The following is a 17,363-nucleotide window of genomic DNA, read 5'->3' on the forward strand; positions in this document are numbered from 1 at the left end:
ATGTACTTGTCAACTATATATGTATGTTCATGCGTGCCATATGTACATATGTTAGAAAGAAGGCCACGTTATTCTAGGTAACCAATAAATGACGGAATGATTCGAAAAGTGAGATATATCGGAGAAAAAAAATTGAGCCACGTCCAGTATGCAGTCCAGAAAATATAGTAGCCGTAGCTTGTTCACGAAGACCGTGGAGAGTCTATTCGCCATTGTTGGTAACAAGTCGGGCTGGCGGTGGAACGACTCGGCGCATTTCTTTGAAAAGTTCCAAGAAGACTCGACGTTATCAAGCCAAATTTTATTCAGCGATGAGATCCATTTCTGGCTTAATGGGTATGTAAAAAAGTAGCTGCTCTTGAGTCGAAGAGCAACCTGAAGAGATTCAAGAGCTGCCATATCATCCGGAGACAAATAATGGCTTGGTGTGTTTTGCGGGCCGGTGAAATCTTCGGTCCATATTTCTTCAAAAATTATGCCGGTGAGAAAGTTATCGTTAGTAACAATCGGCATCGCGCCATGATTACCGACTATTTGATGCCTAAAAATTAAGCTCCCGATCTCGGCGACATTTGTCTAAAGTCTTTGTGGACAATCCCGCTTCAATTCAGTGCTTGGAGCGAAACATCACGCTTGTCATTCGTCATTTAGTAGTCAAAATGCTCGAACGAGTCATCGAAAATTGAGCTCAACAGATGGACCATCTGAGAAGGACCCTGGCCAACATTTGAAAGAAATAATCCTCCAAAATATATATCAAATAATGATCTTTCGAATGATAATAAACATTCATAAACAGGCTTAAGAAGACTTTAAGGCGTTCTACATTACTTTCTTTTCCCAAAAGTGTTTCATGGTTTGATTTCCAGATCTATAATTTCTTTTGAGTTTCTTGTTTTAAAATAGTGATATAAGTTTTCAACATAGATCTATCCTCTAACTTAAGATTTATGAACGAAAGATGTCTAATAAAGCAATAATACTCTTTGCATTTAAGCGTTTTTGAGTAAAACAACTCAGATGACAGCCACTTGCTATACGTTGGAAATCCTCAAAAATATAATAGAATATAAAACTCATAATTTTATTTATTTTTTTATTTGTGAGTATGTTTTTATTTGTAAATAATAATTCCCTTAATTGTCAACATTAATAAAATCATATATTAAATACATTATAATAAAAATGAAAGTATAAAACATAAAGAATTAGTAAGAAGTATTTGAAAAACTTTAAAGACCGTTTGAATAAAAAAATAATAATTTTGGAAAAATTAAAAAAATGTTGAAGGCTAAAACTTCTCGTTACTTCCATTTAAAGAAAATAAATTTCAATTAAAATTAAAAAAAAGAAGTTAGTTAAAAAAATTGAAAAAACTTTTTACCAATTTACATTACTAATCATTACATTGCGTTTCACTAAAGTGAATCAAGTCAAATAAGAAGTGAGCGAAAGATAGAGAGCGAGTGAAAAAGTGTTTGTATAGTGTGCTATTAGTTCCTGTTTATGTACTTGTATGTGTGTACTTTATTTCATATACATATGTATATATACATACATATATGCATTTATGTACGTAAAATATATAGTTTTATATATATAAGTATGGTATGCAAATAATTGTATAAGTAGAAAGAGTGTCTAGTACAATAGTTTTCGCCGCCCTGAAATATAATACAGATCAAAAGTGAGAATCGAATATTTAACAATAAAAAATAACAATAACAACACTATTACTATTGCATAAAAATAAATTAAGAGAAAACTGAATTTCGAAAACTCGAAAGGTGCAAACATAGCGGTCATAAGATTCTGAACTTGAGGTGATATATTTACAAATAAAATATTTTGGAGACTGAGGAGATATATAGACACATATGACATAGGTTATAGACACATATAGGTACATACTTGTACATATAGACTTATGGATCTTATTAATACTATTCAATAAAGTCCCTAATTTTTGTCCTTATCGGTGAAAATAATGAGAAAAGTGCATTGTGAAAACGGTGGAATGGTTGGTTTGACTACTACTCTTCGTTAGATTCGGTTTGCCTGTAGAAAATAACATTTCTTTTTCAAATTATCGTTTTTATACAACTAGACTAGATTCGACTTTTAGGCGAAAGTGCTTTGACTTTATGAAACCCAAGCAGATCCTTTGATCGATTTCAGGTCAGCTTTGAGATTAAATGCCAATTTCGAGACAACGTTTTACAAAGTATGAACGGAAGAAAGAGAGCTGGTGACCTTGCTAAACTCCCATATGAGGTAAAGGAATAATATAAACTGAAACCTACCCAGCGTAACAACTATAGTACTGCATATTCTAAATCAATATTATCCAGACAAGTGCAAAGGTCATTGGATCAAAATTATGCTATTTCTATCCTCTATATACAGTTAAGCTACTTCTAAGTCATATTCACAGTTTCTCTCGAATAAATTGACTAAAAGTTGGAAATCCGAAACAAAAAGATATTAGCGAATTTAATTGCAAGAATTAGGTCACAGCATGGACTTCCTTCGTTTTTTTTTCATCATTTATTTCTTAAATGCAATGCATCATATGAATGCAAGTAGATTTGAGGGGTGTGCTCATAGTTATTATAGGTGATTTTCTAGTATCTCTTAACTCTGATATATACTATAGATATATAATATGTACATGCGTATTTTCTGACTGACGTGAGGTGGTTGCGGCTGCTAGATAATGAACTTAAGAATATTTGAGGTTTGTGTTATAAGCTTAACCAGATGAAATTGAAAACTTTTTTTGCTGTATTTTTGCCACAGTAATACTAATCAAGAGAGATATGCATTTATTATTTATATGTACAATATAAATTATCATAATAATGGGGCGAGTAGAATTGGTACACATGTCCCTTGGTACCATAAAAAGGTTGGTGTTGTAGACGGGAACAATCCGATCACTACCACGCATACAAAATACCGTTAAACGAACACCTATAAAATGCCATAGCTTAGGTTAGGTTCAAGAAGGAAGTAGTGAGATGTTTCCATCATCTTCAGCACCTAACATCCCTTAAGAGGTCACATGGGTTTCAGGGTTTCCAAAAATCGATTTTGTTTTGATTGTCTTATTAAATTCTACAACTCTTCCAGAATATTGTTCTAAATTTTCAAGTTGATCTGAGTAATAGTTTTGGAGATACAGCCTTGAGAACTTGTGTGCTTGAGACTAGCTAGGCTAAGTGCGTCGTCTTTGAACGTGTTTTTCTCGAAACTGTGTTTTTGAAGTCGGTTGCTCAGATTTCTCGGGAACAACTCAACCGATCTTCATGAAATTTTACACAGATCTGTGAGATACAATTCTTAAAGAATTGGATTTTTTTTCGATTACAACTATTTGAAAAAAGTGGCGAAATTTTCTATTTTTTTGTAACAATGTCTGCCAAATATCCATTTTTTTAGTTTTTTCACATCCAAATTCTAAGTTAAGGTTTTAACTAAAACAAGCATTTTTTCACTTTAGATGATCTTTAAGGAGTTATCCTGCCAACTCTGGCTAATTTTTTTTTTCCGAGGGGTCAACGGAAACGATGTCGCAATGGTCGAATTTAAAATATATTTTTCCAAAAATTTCAGAATTTCTTTGTTAATAGTGTATGTTTGTAACAATAAAAAATTCTAATGAAATAATTAATTTTTTATATGAGTAAAAAATGTTGAAGACTGTTTTTTTACCCGAGGAAACCCATGTAACCCCTAAAGTTAGGTTCAAGAAGGAAATGTTAGGATTCTCAACCTCACAGCGTGGATTTCGCTTGTGTAATGACCTGTTAGAACCCCCACAACTGCATAGTGAGAGGCTAGACTTACTACAATTTATTACGGTATACAACTGTAGGAAGAAGCATTTGTGGCTTACCAATTTTTAAAAAGTGGGCATGACCTCGCCCTTTGAATATCACCCAAACCACGTATGTCAATATCTCAAATCAGATCATAACTCCGCCCACTCCCCACATAACATTTTTGTTGGAAACTGCTCAAAGTACGACAACTCACCAAATAAATATGTGGACCCCATGTCTTTAGCTAACTATTTACAAAAAATGTCACTTAATCTGTGAAATCTAGCACTGAAATTCAAATAATACTTTTATGCTCAGAACATGTCCTTGTGTGTAGGTTGAACCGTATCAATACATCCCTTAGTCCCAACATACTTAATAAAAAGATTTTGAAACATCGATTTGACTCTACACCATATATAAAGGCCAATAGGTATATATGAGTTGTCTTAGTGAGAAACAGATCGGAAATCTTTTTATTTTTTGCGATTATACTACTCTGCCAAACTAATTTACATTTCTGTAAGAAATTCTTCTTTTACAGCTTCGAGAAAATTAAGTTTGCATTTAACTTCAAGTTCAACCGAATGTTTCATTCTCATCTGGTATTTAAACACTTTTTTACATCATAAATATTCATTATCTGTTGCATGCCTCATGAATATGCAAGATGGCGAATATGCGGTTTAACAAAAAAAAAGGTAAAACGTTTATTTAATGATAAAAACAGTGTTGTTGTGTGACTAGAAATTGCATTTTGTGAATAACGAAAACTTAGAAAGAATTAACACAACCAAATTGGAAAAAAAAATTTAAACAACAAAAATAAAACGAAATAATATAAAACCAATTTCAATGAGCAACTGAACACGGTGACAAGTGTAGGAACGACGATATGTAAGGGATTAGTACATACACATAGATAAACACACAAATATATGTAAATGGGGGAACACAAAAAAACTTAAGAGAGCTGGAGAGTGCGCTAACACCGCAACGCATACATACCTTCAACGTTGACCTCGATGTCTTCCAAACGACCGCCAGCGTGATTGATAACAAAAGAATTCGGCTGATGCACCGGCCCGGGCCCGCCCAGTGACACCTGTGGACCGGACACGCCGCCACTGATGTTCACCGTTAGCGGACAACCTGGCACCGGCATTTTATTGAAGGTGACATTGATGGTGTGTTCACACGCCTCAGTTGGCACAAACGAAACGGAGAATCTGTAAGGGGACGGGAAGAAAGCATATTAAGTTAGTAATTTCGTTAACGAGCTGGGCTTAAAGTCAATAGTCACCTTGCACTGCCTTGCGGATGCACCTGCGTCGGTATGTTCTGCCCCTTCGCCGAAATGGTAATCTCCAGATTACCCTCGCCGGCATCGCCAGCGTCCACCGTAAACTGCACTGGACGACCAACAGTACCACGCGACACACTGCCCACCGTTACTTTGGTGGCATCATAAGATTTTGCCAAAAATGGTGTACCTTGCACAGCGAAACCATTATATTCCACATTGATCGAGTGACCACCGACAGCGGTGGGTGTGAATTCGGCTGTGAAGCCAGCATGTATGTCGCCGGTCACGCGCACCGGCAACTCACCATGCGGACCACGTACGCTGACCGCCAACTCGGCAGCTCCACCACCGCTAACGGTGATATGAAACGATGCCGGCCGATTGACGGGTACCAACTCGAGATTCGAGAGATTCAACATGACGCGCGAAGTGTCCGCCACAGGGCAAACAAACGGGCAGCCACGTACAGTTTCACCATTAAATTTAATATCAATCAGATGTGATTTAGCCTGTTCGGGTGTGAAGGAGACCAAACAACGTCCGCCACCAACGACCTGGACGTGATTCGGTACTTCGCCTTCATTAATCGATATCTCTAGCTGACCTTCGCCAGCAGCGCTCGCATCGACGCGGAATTGACACGGTTGCCCGACAACACCGCCATTCACATCGGTCACTTGTATTAGACTGGCATCGTAGACTTTGGCGATCAGCGGACCGCCGGCTATTTTTGTGCCCACAATTGATGCTTCAATGATGTGCGTACCGACTTCGGTGGGTACAAATTCGATGCGTGCAGCACCATTTGCCGCCTCATGGGTGACTCTGGCATTCAGTTTGGACTTACTCGGTGTCAAAACTGTAGCCACGCACTCGCCCTTGCTTAGGCTTTGTCCAGGAGGCGGCAGTATCTCAAAAACCGCCGGCGTATTGGCGGGTACAAGGCGTGTAGATTCGCCCAGTGCTGTTAGACCGGGTGTGGACATGATTTCAACGTGCCACGGTGAACCTGCAAGTAGAGAGGGAATACGGAAACGTTAGTAACTAGTTGTCATGAAAATATTTTAAGGAAATATAGTCATAAACTTTCTTCTATAAAAATCTTTTGAAATATTTAGATTATAAAAACTATATTTCTCCATTGGAGGTTGAAATATTTTCTCCTTCGTTTTACTGTCTTAATAAATCATACATTTTTTTAAGAGCTATTTAAATTATGCTTTCTTCTTCATGAGTTTTTTTTTTTTGCTTTAGGAATTTCGAAGTTGCCGTTGTTATTATTATGGCACTTGTAGGCCTTTGCTTCCTAATTTTTTCTAATTACGTTTCCTACTAAGCCTTCGTTTTTTATCTTGCTGTTTGTGCGTTGTTGACATGAACCCACTTTTTAATTGCATTACGGTACTTTGCTTTGTTAAATTGCTCAGTTGCGGCGGAAAATTTATTGTGTTGAAAGCTTCGTAATTGCTATAAAATTGATGAAGATAATGACTTCCTAGCAAAAACAAAAACATGGAGGGGAGAGTAGATTATGTAAAATCAAAGTTGCCATCGCTATAAATAACCAATGTATTTGTTATCCCATGTCTCTTCGCTAATGGAAGTCTTGCGGTTTGCGGACTAACTTGTTCTAGTGACTGTTGCCCAGAGCATACCAAAGTTATGAAGGGAACACTTCTCCAACCTGTTCCCTCAACATCGCATATAAAGTTCTCTAAGGCCCTTTAAAAGCCGTTCGATACCAAACGAGGTTCCAGACTAGACGACTCCCTATCGATTTCTTCAATCTACTGCTGGAGAGAATAATTTGAGCTGAATCGAGAAGGCACAATCATTTATAAGACTGGATAGCTGCTGACGTACGCCGATGTTACTCATATTATTGTCCTCAACATCCACGCCGTTAGTTCTGCGTTTTCCAGACTGGATAAGGAAGCGAGCAAATGAGTCTGGTAGTGAACGAGAGTAAGAAATATCTCCTGTAATCAAACAAATAGTCGTCGCAATCGCCACTTGGTCCCCACGTCACTGTTGACAGTTATTACTTCGAAGTCGTTGATAATTTCGTCTATCATGGAGCCAGTTTTGACAACAATTGGACTGATTAGGCAATTAAGAAGCCCTCTACCGACCAACAAAGACCAAAATCTATAAGTCGCCCATTATACCCGTCCTGCCACATGGTACAGAGGCATGGACGATGACAATATGAGAGAAAGGTTCTACGAAGATTTATGGTCGTTGGCAACGGAGAATATAGCATTCGATGAAACCATGATCTGTACGAGAGATTCAGAGGCAGCGACTACGTCGGCTAGGTCACGTCGTCCGAATGGACAAAAACTCTCTAGCTTTGAAAGTTTTGGTCGCAGAAACTGCCGGAGAAGCATAGGGAGACCTCCATTCCGTTGGAAAGACCAGGTGGAGAAGGACCTGGTTTTGCTTAGTATCTCTAATTGGCGCCATATAGTAAAAAGGAGAAAGGACTGGCGCGCGCTGCTTACGCCATTAAAGAAGAAGAAGTATAACGACCGCCATTTTGAGGATTGCGGACCAACTTTTAATAGAATTTGCATCACTTTTATCCGTTATTAAATGGAAAATGCATATGTGGTCAGAACATATCATGATCCTATCTCTTGTATGGTGACAATGCGGATCTCGAATCACCTCATTCTGGCTGTCAAAGTGTTTGATAATGGAAAAGTAGAAAGACTTGATTTCTAAAATCGTTCTAGCTAGTAGCTTACTAAATAAGTGATACGTAGAGTGTTTCAACATTTTTATATTAACATTTTTTGGAAAAAAAAATCATGCAACATGGCAACCCACACACCAGAAACGAAGTGAGCAAATCAAGCACCTTCTATGTTATGCCTGCAGAAAGTTATCAAATTAATTTATTGAAGTTTTAAGATGTCGGCTAACCGACGCACTTGTGAACTTCATAAAATTGCCACTTGTTGCAGGATGGTCAAATGATGGTGCGGCGGCCGTCAGAGTTGTGGTAATAAACTTTAGCCAATTCATTCATAATGTAGTGGCAATAGAGTAGATTAATGAATTTGCGGCGACCGAGCCGAGCAAGGTGTGCACACAACCGGAGCAGCCTACATACTATAAGTAAGCACAGTCCGGGTATATATTTATGTATATGTATGCGATATGTATGCCAAGTGCTTGAGGAACGTGAGTAAAGTGGGAAAGTATTTCTATCGGACACTTGAACTGAAATGCCCAAAGTTGAAGTCTGCAACAGCACACACACCCCGAGCATGACGAAGCGGCACGTCGAAGCGTATTGAACCAGAAGTTGTTGTCGGATGGCGCGTCAGCATGCAAAAATGGACTGCAGCCGGACGCTGATGGCAGGTCGTTTAAGTTTCTAGTTACTACTTACAGCCGGTAGTAGCAGGCCAACGGTTGGCCAGTCCGTCAGTTATGCCGACAGTGATGCAGCGAAGCGTGGCAGGCAACATGCACTCCTTCCGCAAATCGAGCACGAGAAGCACAACCAAGCGCCTTATGTACCCAAACGTAATGAAGGCATTGTGCCGGGGCACTCAGCGTGCAAAGGCGTATTTACTATGCATGTGCTTATGGTGTGTGTGTGTGTGTGTAGGTGTGCGCCGTCGTTCGTTCTTTCGTTCTGGGAAGCGATGATTACGGTGATGATGACTTACAAGTTTGGCCACAGCACGCACACACTCGCAAACACACACATAATTTATAGCGAAATATGTACCTAAATGGGCATGTAGAGCTTGCGCTTGCGCTTGCTGGGAATGGCCATGCACTTGCCGCTCGCATGTTGTGTGCCACAAACACTGAGCAGCTGCTAGTCAACTGCCACCCCTTTTGGTCAAGTGCATGGCAGCGCATTGCACTCGCTGCGTTGTTGTTGTTACGCGGAAGGTATGTACGGTGTACGGTGTACGGTGTTTTTGTTGTGGTTGTTGTTGTTGGCGCGTAATTGTAGCCTCTATATTGTGGTGCTTCAGCCTTCTGAGATTGTTTGGTGCGCTCGGCCGCCGGCTGGCTAGAATGACCGACCACCTCGTTGGCGGCTTGGTGTGGCTTCGTTTGGCTCTTAACGGTGCAACAGTTTCTGGGTAGTTGCGCGCATCTTACAATTTAGTCATTATTCTTGCCATAGTTAACTGTAATAAGCTGCATCTTGCATGCCACAGCTTCTATTGTTTCCAAGCACTCAAATTTCGCCTCCTGTGTGTGCTTGCACCCGGCAACTGTTTAATTGCTTTTGTAATTTAACTATTCATTGAGATGCTTTCAGATGTTTTACGGCTTGAGATTGTTTCATAAAATTTTCTATACATACAAGTCCACCCCGCGCACGTTTGTAGAAAGCAATTAAAATGTTGTGCAAATGAAAACAATTAGTTGCATACAAAGTGAAATGGCGAGTGGCAGAGATTTTAATTATGAATTCCGTTGTATTCACTTAGGAAGCTTACTGAAGTCATCGACGGTGTGCTCAAGGAATTCGGACCGCCGCAAGGACGGGAGAGTATTTGCAATATATAAATGTATGTCGGTATGAATTTTATTTTATATGCATTGAGGAGCCACATACTTAAGAAGACTGTTGGGCAACGTGCGAAAGTTTAGTAGCCACCTTAAATGCTAATACAGACAATTGACAATTGCAGCTGGAACCATCCGATATGAGACCCAGTTGTTGGATCAAGTTGTTGAATCCAGTTTACCATTTCATCAAAATAACTCTTAAGGGATTGCATGGATTCGATTTCAGGTTTTCATTTTGTGCCATGGAAGACGAAGAACTTCATGAGCAGCCCAAAAAATTTGAAGATGTACAGCTGGACGCATTATTCGAGTAAGATTTTAGGCAAACACAAGAAAATCTCAGGTAATCTTCAGTCAATTCAACGGCAAACCCGAATGTACATGGATTTAAGGTTATGTTCTGTAGTTACTGGGATCAGATAGGCGTGCTGATATATGAACTTCTAAAATCGGGTGAGATCATAAATGAGAAATACTACCGACCGAAACACGACCACGATTTCCTATCATGACAACGCTCGGCCTCGTGTTGAAAGACTTATAACTGGTCTTTTGAAAATGGCGGCTAGGAAGTTTCGACTCATCCACCTTATAGCCCAGACGGGACACCGACTACCATTTGTTAAGCGCTCACAAAAATGTTGTTTACACTACAACAGGGTATGAAAAATTGGCTTGATTCATTCTTAGCCGTCAAGCCAGCTTAATTGTTTTGGGACAAATTCCACACATTGCAAAAAGTTGGGAATCAGTTCTGTTTCAGATGGGCAATACTTTGAGTAATATTATTCCATATATACATATATGTTTTTAATAATCGTTCTAAGCCTGAAAACAGGACGACGAATATAGTTATAGACCCAATAACTTCTCCTAAATGTTTTATGGAAAATATTTATAAAGTTATTTAGAGCGATCCAACGAAATTTGTATCGAAAAATAAGAAAAAACGAAGCTAACTCTTCACAAAAACAAATGATTCCCTAGAATAACTTGATTCCGATCGTACAGTTTGTATGATAGCCACATATAGGGAACCGACCTGAACGATTTTTTCGAAAATTGGATTAATGCAATGTTTTAGATAGATATCTAAAAAAATGAGAGACTAGATCGTATATACGAGTACACAGGATTATTGATCGTCAATCTCTGGTTGATATATATATATATAGTAACGGGTGATTTTTTTGAGGTTAGGATTTTCATGCATTAGTATTTGACAGATCACGTGGGATTTCAGACATGGTGTCAAAGAGAAAGATGCTCAGTATGCTTTGACATTTCATCATGAATAGACTTACTAACGAGCAACGCTTGCAAATCATTGAATTTTATTACTAAAATCAGTGTTCGGTTCGAAAATTTTTTATCGACAAATTTTGTTCAGCGATGAGGCTCATTTCTGGTTGAATGGCTACGTAAATAAGCAAAATTGCCGCATTTGGGGTGAAGAGCAACCAGAAGCCGTTCAAGAACTGCCCATGCATCCCGAAAAATGCACTGTTTGGTGTGGTTTGTACGCTGGTGGAATCATTGGACCGTATTTTTTCAAAGATGCTGTTGGACGCAACGTTACGGTGAATGGCGATCGCTATCGTTCGATGCTAACAAACTTTTTGTTGCCAAAAATGGAAGAACTGAACTTGGTTGACATGTGGTTTCAACAAGATGGCGCTACATGCCACACAGCTCGCGATTCTATGGCCATTTTGAGGGAAAACTTCGGACAACAATTCATCTCAAGAAATGGACCCGTAAGTTGGCCACCAAGATCATGCGATTTAACGCCTTTAGACTATTTTTTGTGGGGCTACGTCAAGTCTAAAGTCTACAGAAATAAGCCAGCAACTATTCCAGCTTTGGAAGACAACATTTCCGAAGAAATTCGGGCTATTCCGGCCGAAATGCTCGAAAAAGTTGCCCAAAATTGGACTTTCCGAATGGACCACCTAAGACGCAGCCGTGGTCAACATTTAAATGAAATTATCTTCAAAAAGTAAATGTCATGAACCAATCTAACGTTTCAAATAAAGAACCGATGAGATTTTGCAAATTTTATGCGTTTTTTTTTTTAAAAAAGTTATCAAGCTCTTAAAAAATCACCCTTTACATGTACAAGAAGATTCTGCATACGCAGCGAACTCACTGGAACGTCCGTCAAATACTCAATGAAGCTTCCCCTCAATCGGATCATCATCAATAAAAAAAATTTTCTTATGTTGTGTAGGCAGTATACTATATAAATAAGATCGTACAGGCTCGAAACAATGTTTTATAAAACGATCAGAGTTTCCACCACATTTAGGAATATTAATATGAGATTATGGGATTTCTACCAAATAGTTTCAAACCAACTTATACATATTTATTATGAAAGCATTGTTGCTGTTAATACTGGAAGAAAACTCTCCACTTTTTCTCTGTTAAAAGCTTTTAGCTTCCTGAGATTTAACCACATAATGTCGTCGTGTTCTTGAAAACGTTTCCAAATCCGGGAAAATAATTAATTTTTATATCTATACTACAACTTGAAAAACGTGTAGCCTTTTCAAGGCAAAAGTAATAGATCTTTTCGTCATCAACTTTATTGTGCGAAGCTCGCATTTGTCTTTCTACAGCGATTTTCTTTTTCTTACAGTCTCCATATTTGAACACCACAATTACCTTATTTGCTAAACCACAAACATACTGACATTATTTTCCCAACATCTCTAGTCTTCTGCTTTTACCATTTCCATTTAAAATGCGTTTAACTTTTGTCTCTACGGAATTGCTTCTACAAACGTATTTACCTGCTTCAATGTAATTGATATGCTTGGCTAAAACTGTGTGAAATCGGTAGCTATCAACTATGCCCCGCTGCCATGCACCCGCTTCCCAACACTGAGCGCTTTCAAATTTTACCAGCCTAGTTGAGGATTGTATTCCAAAGCTGGTGATGCTTTTTTAAACGATGCTCATTTATGTGCGCCTGTATGTGTGTCACATTGAGCTCACAATTTGCCAAGATCAAGATCACTCATAAACGTGCCAAACGGAGCGTCACTTTTGGCGGGCACTGTGTTTATAATAGAGGCAGGCATTTCATCACTTGCACTGTACTTTGGTTTTCAATTGCATGTGAGGCTCAAATTAACTATGAAATTGGTTGGCGATGTAACACAAAACATACATGAAAACGAAATTGCTTAAATGGTAAATTTCGCTGAAAATTGGGAAAATCTGTTGCTGGAAATAATTGCAAGTTGTTTTTGGAAACTGTTGTATGGAGTGGGGGCTTTGGCTCGATATTGGTAGGATTAGGTACTAAGTAAAATATTAGAAATTACTTGAAGAGGTTATTGCCGAAACAAACAACATTTCTGGATAGCTTTAGGGAACTGCTTTGAAAAGACAGTGTTCTCGGAGCTTAACCATTCAAGTTTCATTTCTCGAAATTCTTACTATTAATCTATTAATCTTATTACCTTAACACAAATTAACTTTACTCAACTTAACTTAACTTAACTTAACTTAACTTAACTCAACTTAACTTTACTCAACTTAACTTAACTTAACATAACATAATACATACATATAACAAAACATAACTTAACTTAACACAACATGACATAAGCAATATAACAAAACTTAACAACTTAACTCAACCTAACTTAAGTTAACTCAACCCAACTTAACTTAACTTAACTTAACTTAACTCAACTTAACATAACTTAACTTAACTTAACTTAACTTAACTTAACTTAACTGAACTTAACTCAACTTAACTTAACTAACTAAGTATAAAGTAAGCTGATTTTTTTTGAATGCAGAAAATTCCCAATAACTATAAGGTTACCCTCAACTTCCGGCAAATTTTATTTCATCGTTATTTAGTGTTCTCTCTTATTAAGTGTTAACTCGTATATAGTTTGCTCTCTAAATAAACAGTTATTCGAAGTGGTTTTCCTTTCCAATGCAATTATTTGCCAACCATTACCCGCGTACTTTCTACTTTTCCTGCATTTATTTGCGGAATTTATTTTCATTATATGTTTTTTAAAGTACACTGCTTAAGTGGGCCACGCCTAATCGGGCGAGAGAAAAATAATTTCTGCAATCTATGCAATTTTCGCTTTTTTACAGTCTTTTTTTCACTATAACTCCGTTAGCTGTTTACAATCGCAACGAATCGGCGACAGGAAGTAAAAACCACACAGACACTTCCACAATTTTTTCTATTTTTTTTTTTGCAATTTTTTTGCAATTTTTATTGCATTTAATGTTTAACAAAACGGAAAATGATTGCCTCGTTCACTTGAAAATCGCTGGCTCTTGCAAATATGGCAAGGCGTGTAAGCAGCGGGTTGTGGCGAATTTGTGCGCATTCACGGTGATTGCGGCAACAACAGCGGCGGCGCCACAGATAAACGGTATAATTGCACAATTGCATAGAAACAAAAAGCAAATAACGGTGCAAGTATGGGTTAGCAGTAAAAGTCGCCAATCGACGTGACACAGTTCCATTGCAATAGCGCTGGTGCAGCAGAGCCTTATTTGGTTTGGGAACTTTTGATTACTCATATCTCTGTACTCATAAGCAAGGCTTGCGCTTGCACGTGCTTATCTGCATATGCACTTAGTTAAATATTTCCATATACCTCTGTGCAAGCAGGCGTGAATGCCGGAGTGCTGCAAGGCTTTCTTGCTGGCGACAAATTGCCCTTACCCACTCGCTGGTGGGTCCCACTTACAGCAATTGCTTTGACACCGTTTCGGCTGTTTATGATTTCAATACTATTTTTTATACTTCGGAAATTAGGCAAATTATTTTATGCTTTGCCTCTGACATTAACTTAAGTAAGTGTTCGGGTCATTGCTTTCAATTGTGTATTCGAAATAAGTAAGCATAAAAATGCAAAAAATTGAGCTAAAATCTGCAAAAACCATTCAAACTTTATGTAAGGCGTTTCCAAATGCGGCAGAGCCGTTTGAAAAAGTGTTAGCCATTAATTGCGGAATTTGTGGATTTTTGCTGACCTGCAAGCACTAATTGTTGAAAGCAAGCAAATTTCAATGCCGTGTAAACAGCAAAAGCTTAAGTAAGAGTTACTATTTTTTGCAATGTCCGAACACTGCTTTATTATTTATATTTGAATGTACTCTTTCTTACTTAAATTATATTTGTTATATGATTTATAAAGCTTTCATAAACTCTCAATTAGCATGACAATCAAAGAAGTGAGCTTTTATTTCACTTTTTTTGCTGCTAAAATTTCAAATGAACTTGAACTCATTTGTATTTCTTGCAAATTTTGTGCAGTTAAAAAACGTTTTGTAGTAAGTAAAAAATTATGAAACGAACAAATTTTCAATCCCATCTAACGTTAATGATGCTTTTATAAAGTTAAGTCTTAGAGTGTCTATAACTGAGATTGATAGACATAGGCATATAACGATTTTTCCCCGCTCTTGTGAAATTTTTCTTCAGTGAGGTTTGCCATTTTATAATGGAAAGTTATACGATCCAACAATGAGTCGAAATTATTAAAATTTATTACCGAAATTCGGAGTCAGTGGCCTCAACTTTAAGAGTGCTACGTCCAATTTATAGTCGTCATAATCGTCCTGTCAGAGCAACAATTGAGAATTTAGTGGAAAAATTTGAATAGTACAGTACAAAATGTCCCCGTGCTAGTGAGACAAACAAAAGGAAGACACAAATCAGTCTCTCACACATCGTTCGCAAGCTTTGGGCATCTCTGTGATGTCATTGTGGTGAATTTTGACCCACATGCTTACAAGAACAAGTTGACGCAAGAACTGAAACCGCTTGACCACCAGAATCGTCGTACGTTCGTGAATTGGTCTGAGCAACAACTTGAAAATAATCAAAATTTTCATCGAAAAATCATCATCAGCGATGAGGCTCATTTTTCGATGAATGGCTTCGTCAATAAGCCATATAGCGTATTGAAATGTGGACACGTCCTACGTGTGTAGAAACACATTATATATGATATAAATTCGGTTAAAGTTCGTTCGCTGCTGTTTGAAATGTGGACAAGTCCAAATTTATTGTAATTCCAAAGATTTATAAGATCTGTGGTAAGAAACTAGGGAAAATTATTATGATGTATGTTTGGAAAACCCGCTGATGTTTGGTGTCGATTGAGTCTTTACATTCTGACTATCGAAAAACCATGATATAAAGGAGCTCTAGTGGCAAGCAGAGCTTGGCTATCAATATTAGATAAACTTGCGAAAGTATTTCTGGCTCGAAAATACTTTTTGTAAAGAAGGTTCAGCTATCAGTACAGGTCCAAACGTATCGACTTGTACATGACCTTTAAGATAGTTAAAAACAAGGAACGCTAAGACTTGACTGCCATTTTTCGTTTTGAAAACTAATCTTACTACGTCTAATCCTTATGGGACAATACGTAGTATATCTGAAAATATTCTCCAAAAAAGTGTGAATTGATTCTGATTATTTTCGGTGATTTGAGCGTATTTGTAAGAAGTTTTTAATTTAGCGTAATCGGCTTCCAAAACTTAAATGTGTGGTGAGAAAAATTTCCCAGAAACTGTTGGACCGATCGACCAGATGTTTTCACACAGCCTTCATGTGTATATTTGTCGGGATCGGAATCACAAAATCTTTAATAATAATTTAGATTTTTAAGCCGAACTGAAGTACAAAAATTTCTTGTTTCTGCCTTCCATGGGAATATGGCCCTTCAAAAGTAATATCTCAACAATTTGGACCACTATTAATTGCACAGCTGACGACACACGCTCGCAGAATGGGGCCGATAGATCAAGAAGAATGCAGGAAACGTCTAGATCAAGGCACCAGGAAAAAATGGGTCATCTCTGTCCTACAATTGTTTCGCATTGGCAAGACTGCGGTATAAGCATATGGGGTCCCCACGGTTTGATACACCGGAGGAGGTATCGATTGTGGAGCCACAGAGTCTGTTTAAATTCTTGTCAAGCGTAGGTATCCGATAGGATGACTACTCTCCATGGACATCCTAGGATATTTATTCCTCCTATTAATGAACTCAATCTGGTATCGCAAAGGACCAAAACGGGTCTATGCGTGGCTCATTGGCCTACCAGACTAATTTGACCTAATTCGACAGGTTTATATTTAGTTATAATAATCTGAAGAACTAAGACTGAGAACGTATTCCAAAAATACGTTTTAAGTGATGAATTAAAAACTCGAAATCTGGCAAAAATAGAACAGAGAAAGAACAGAGTATCTAAGAAACTGTTTATATAAGACTGTCTACATAAAAGGAGTTCTACACATATATTCTGAGGGTGGTATAGCCTGGGTTCAATCGCTGAGAGATTTTCATTCTACGATCCCTTTTAAACGTGTGTTGACACATCTGGGAAGTATTATATCTTTGAATTGTTAGAAGAAGTAAGGTTTTCAGAAACCACAAATCCTCTAAAAGACTGAAGGCAGCACTAAAGTGACGTAAACACAGAAACGATTCGAAGATAAATACCATCGCATGCCTCGAAAACTTAAGGCAATACCAAAGAGACTGTTCGACAGTCACAGTTAGAAGACAAAGAAAAGTGGAGGACTTGTTGCTTTATGCAATTTTAATGTCAAATACCAACATTGTTGTTGTTTTAAAGAGTTAAAATATCTCCAAAACGTATTATTAAATCTGTGCATT

At 37.9% G+C, this 17,363-nt stretch overlaps 1 protein-coding gene across 4 annotated transcripts in view; it reads right to left on the bottom strand.

Annotated features, from left to right (window-relative positions):
* Positions 1 to 17,363, bottom strand: part of LOC105229673 (filamin-C) — a 74,857-nt gene that overhangs the window by 6,938 nt on the left and 50,556 nt on the right. For 3 of the 4 annotated variants that reach the window (XM_049453705.1, XM_011210099.4, XM_049453706.1), the window contains 2 exons: positions 5,128 to 6,139; positions 4,833 to 5,053 (listed from right to left, as the gene is read on the bottom strand). In XM_049453705.1, coding sequence (XP_049309662.1) covers positions 4,833 to 5,053; positions 5,128 to 6,139 — 1,233 coding nt within the window. Of the gene's footprint in view, positions 1 to 1,084; positions 1,665 to 4,832; positions 5,054 to 5,127; positions 6,140 to 17,363 lie in introns of those variants that run through there. The other variant, XM_049453707.1, reaches the window with a different exon arrangement.

The sequence above is a fragment of the Bactrocera dorsalis genome, chromosome 3 (genome assembly GCF_023373825.1).
Source record: "Bactrocera dorsalis isolate Fly_Bdor chromosome 3, ASM2337382v1, whole genome shotgun sequence".
Classification (NCBI taxonomy): domain Eukaryota; kingdom Metazoa; phylum Arthropoda; class Insecta; order Diptera; family Tephritidae; genus Bactrocera; species Bactrocera dorsalis.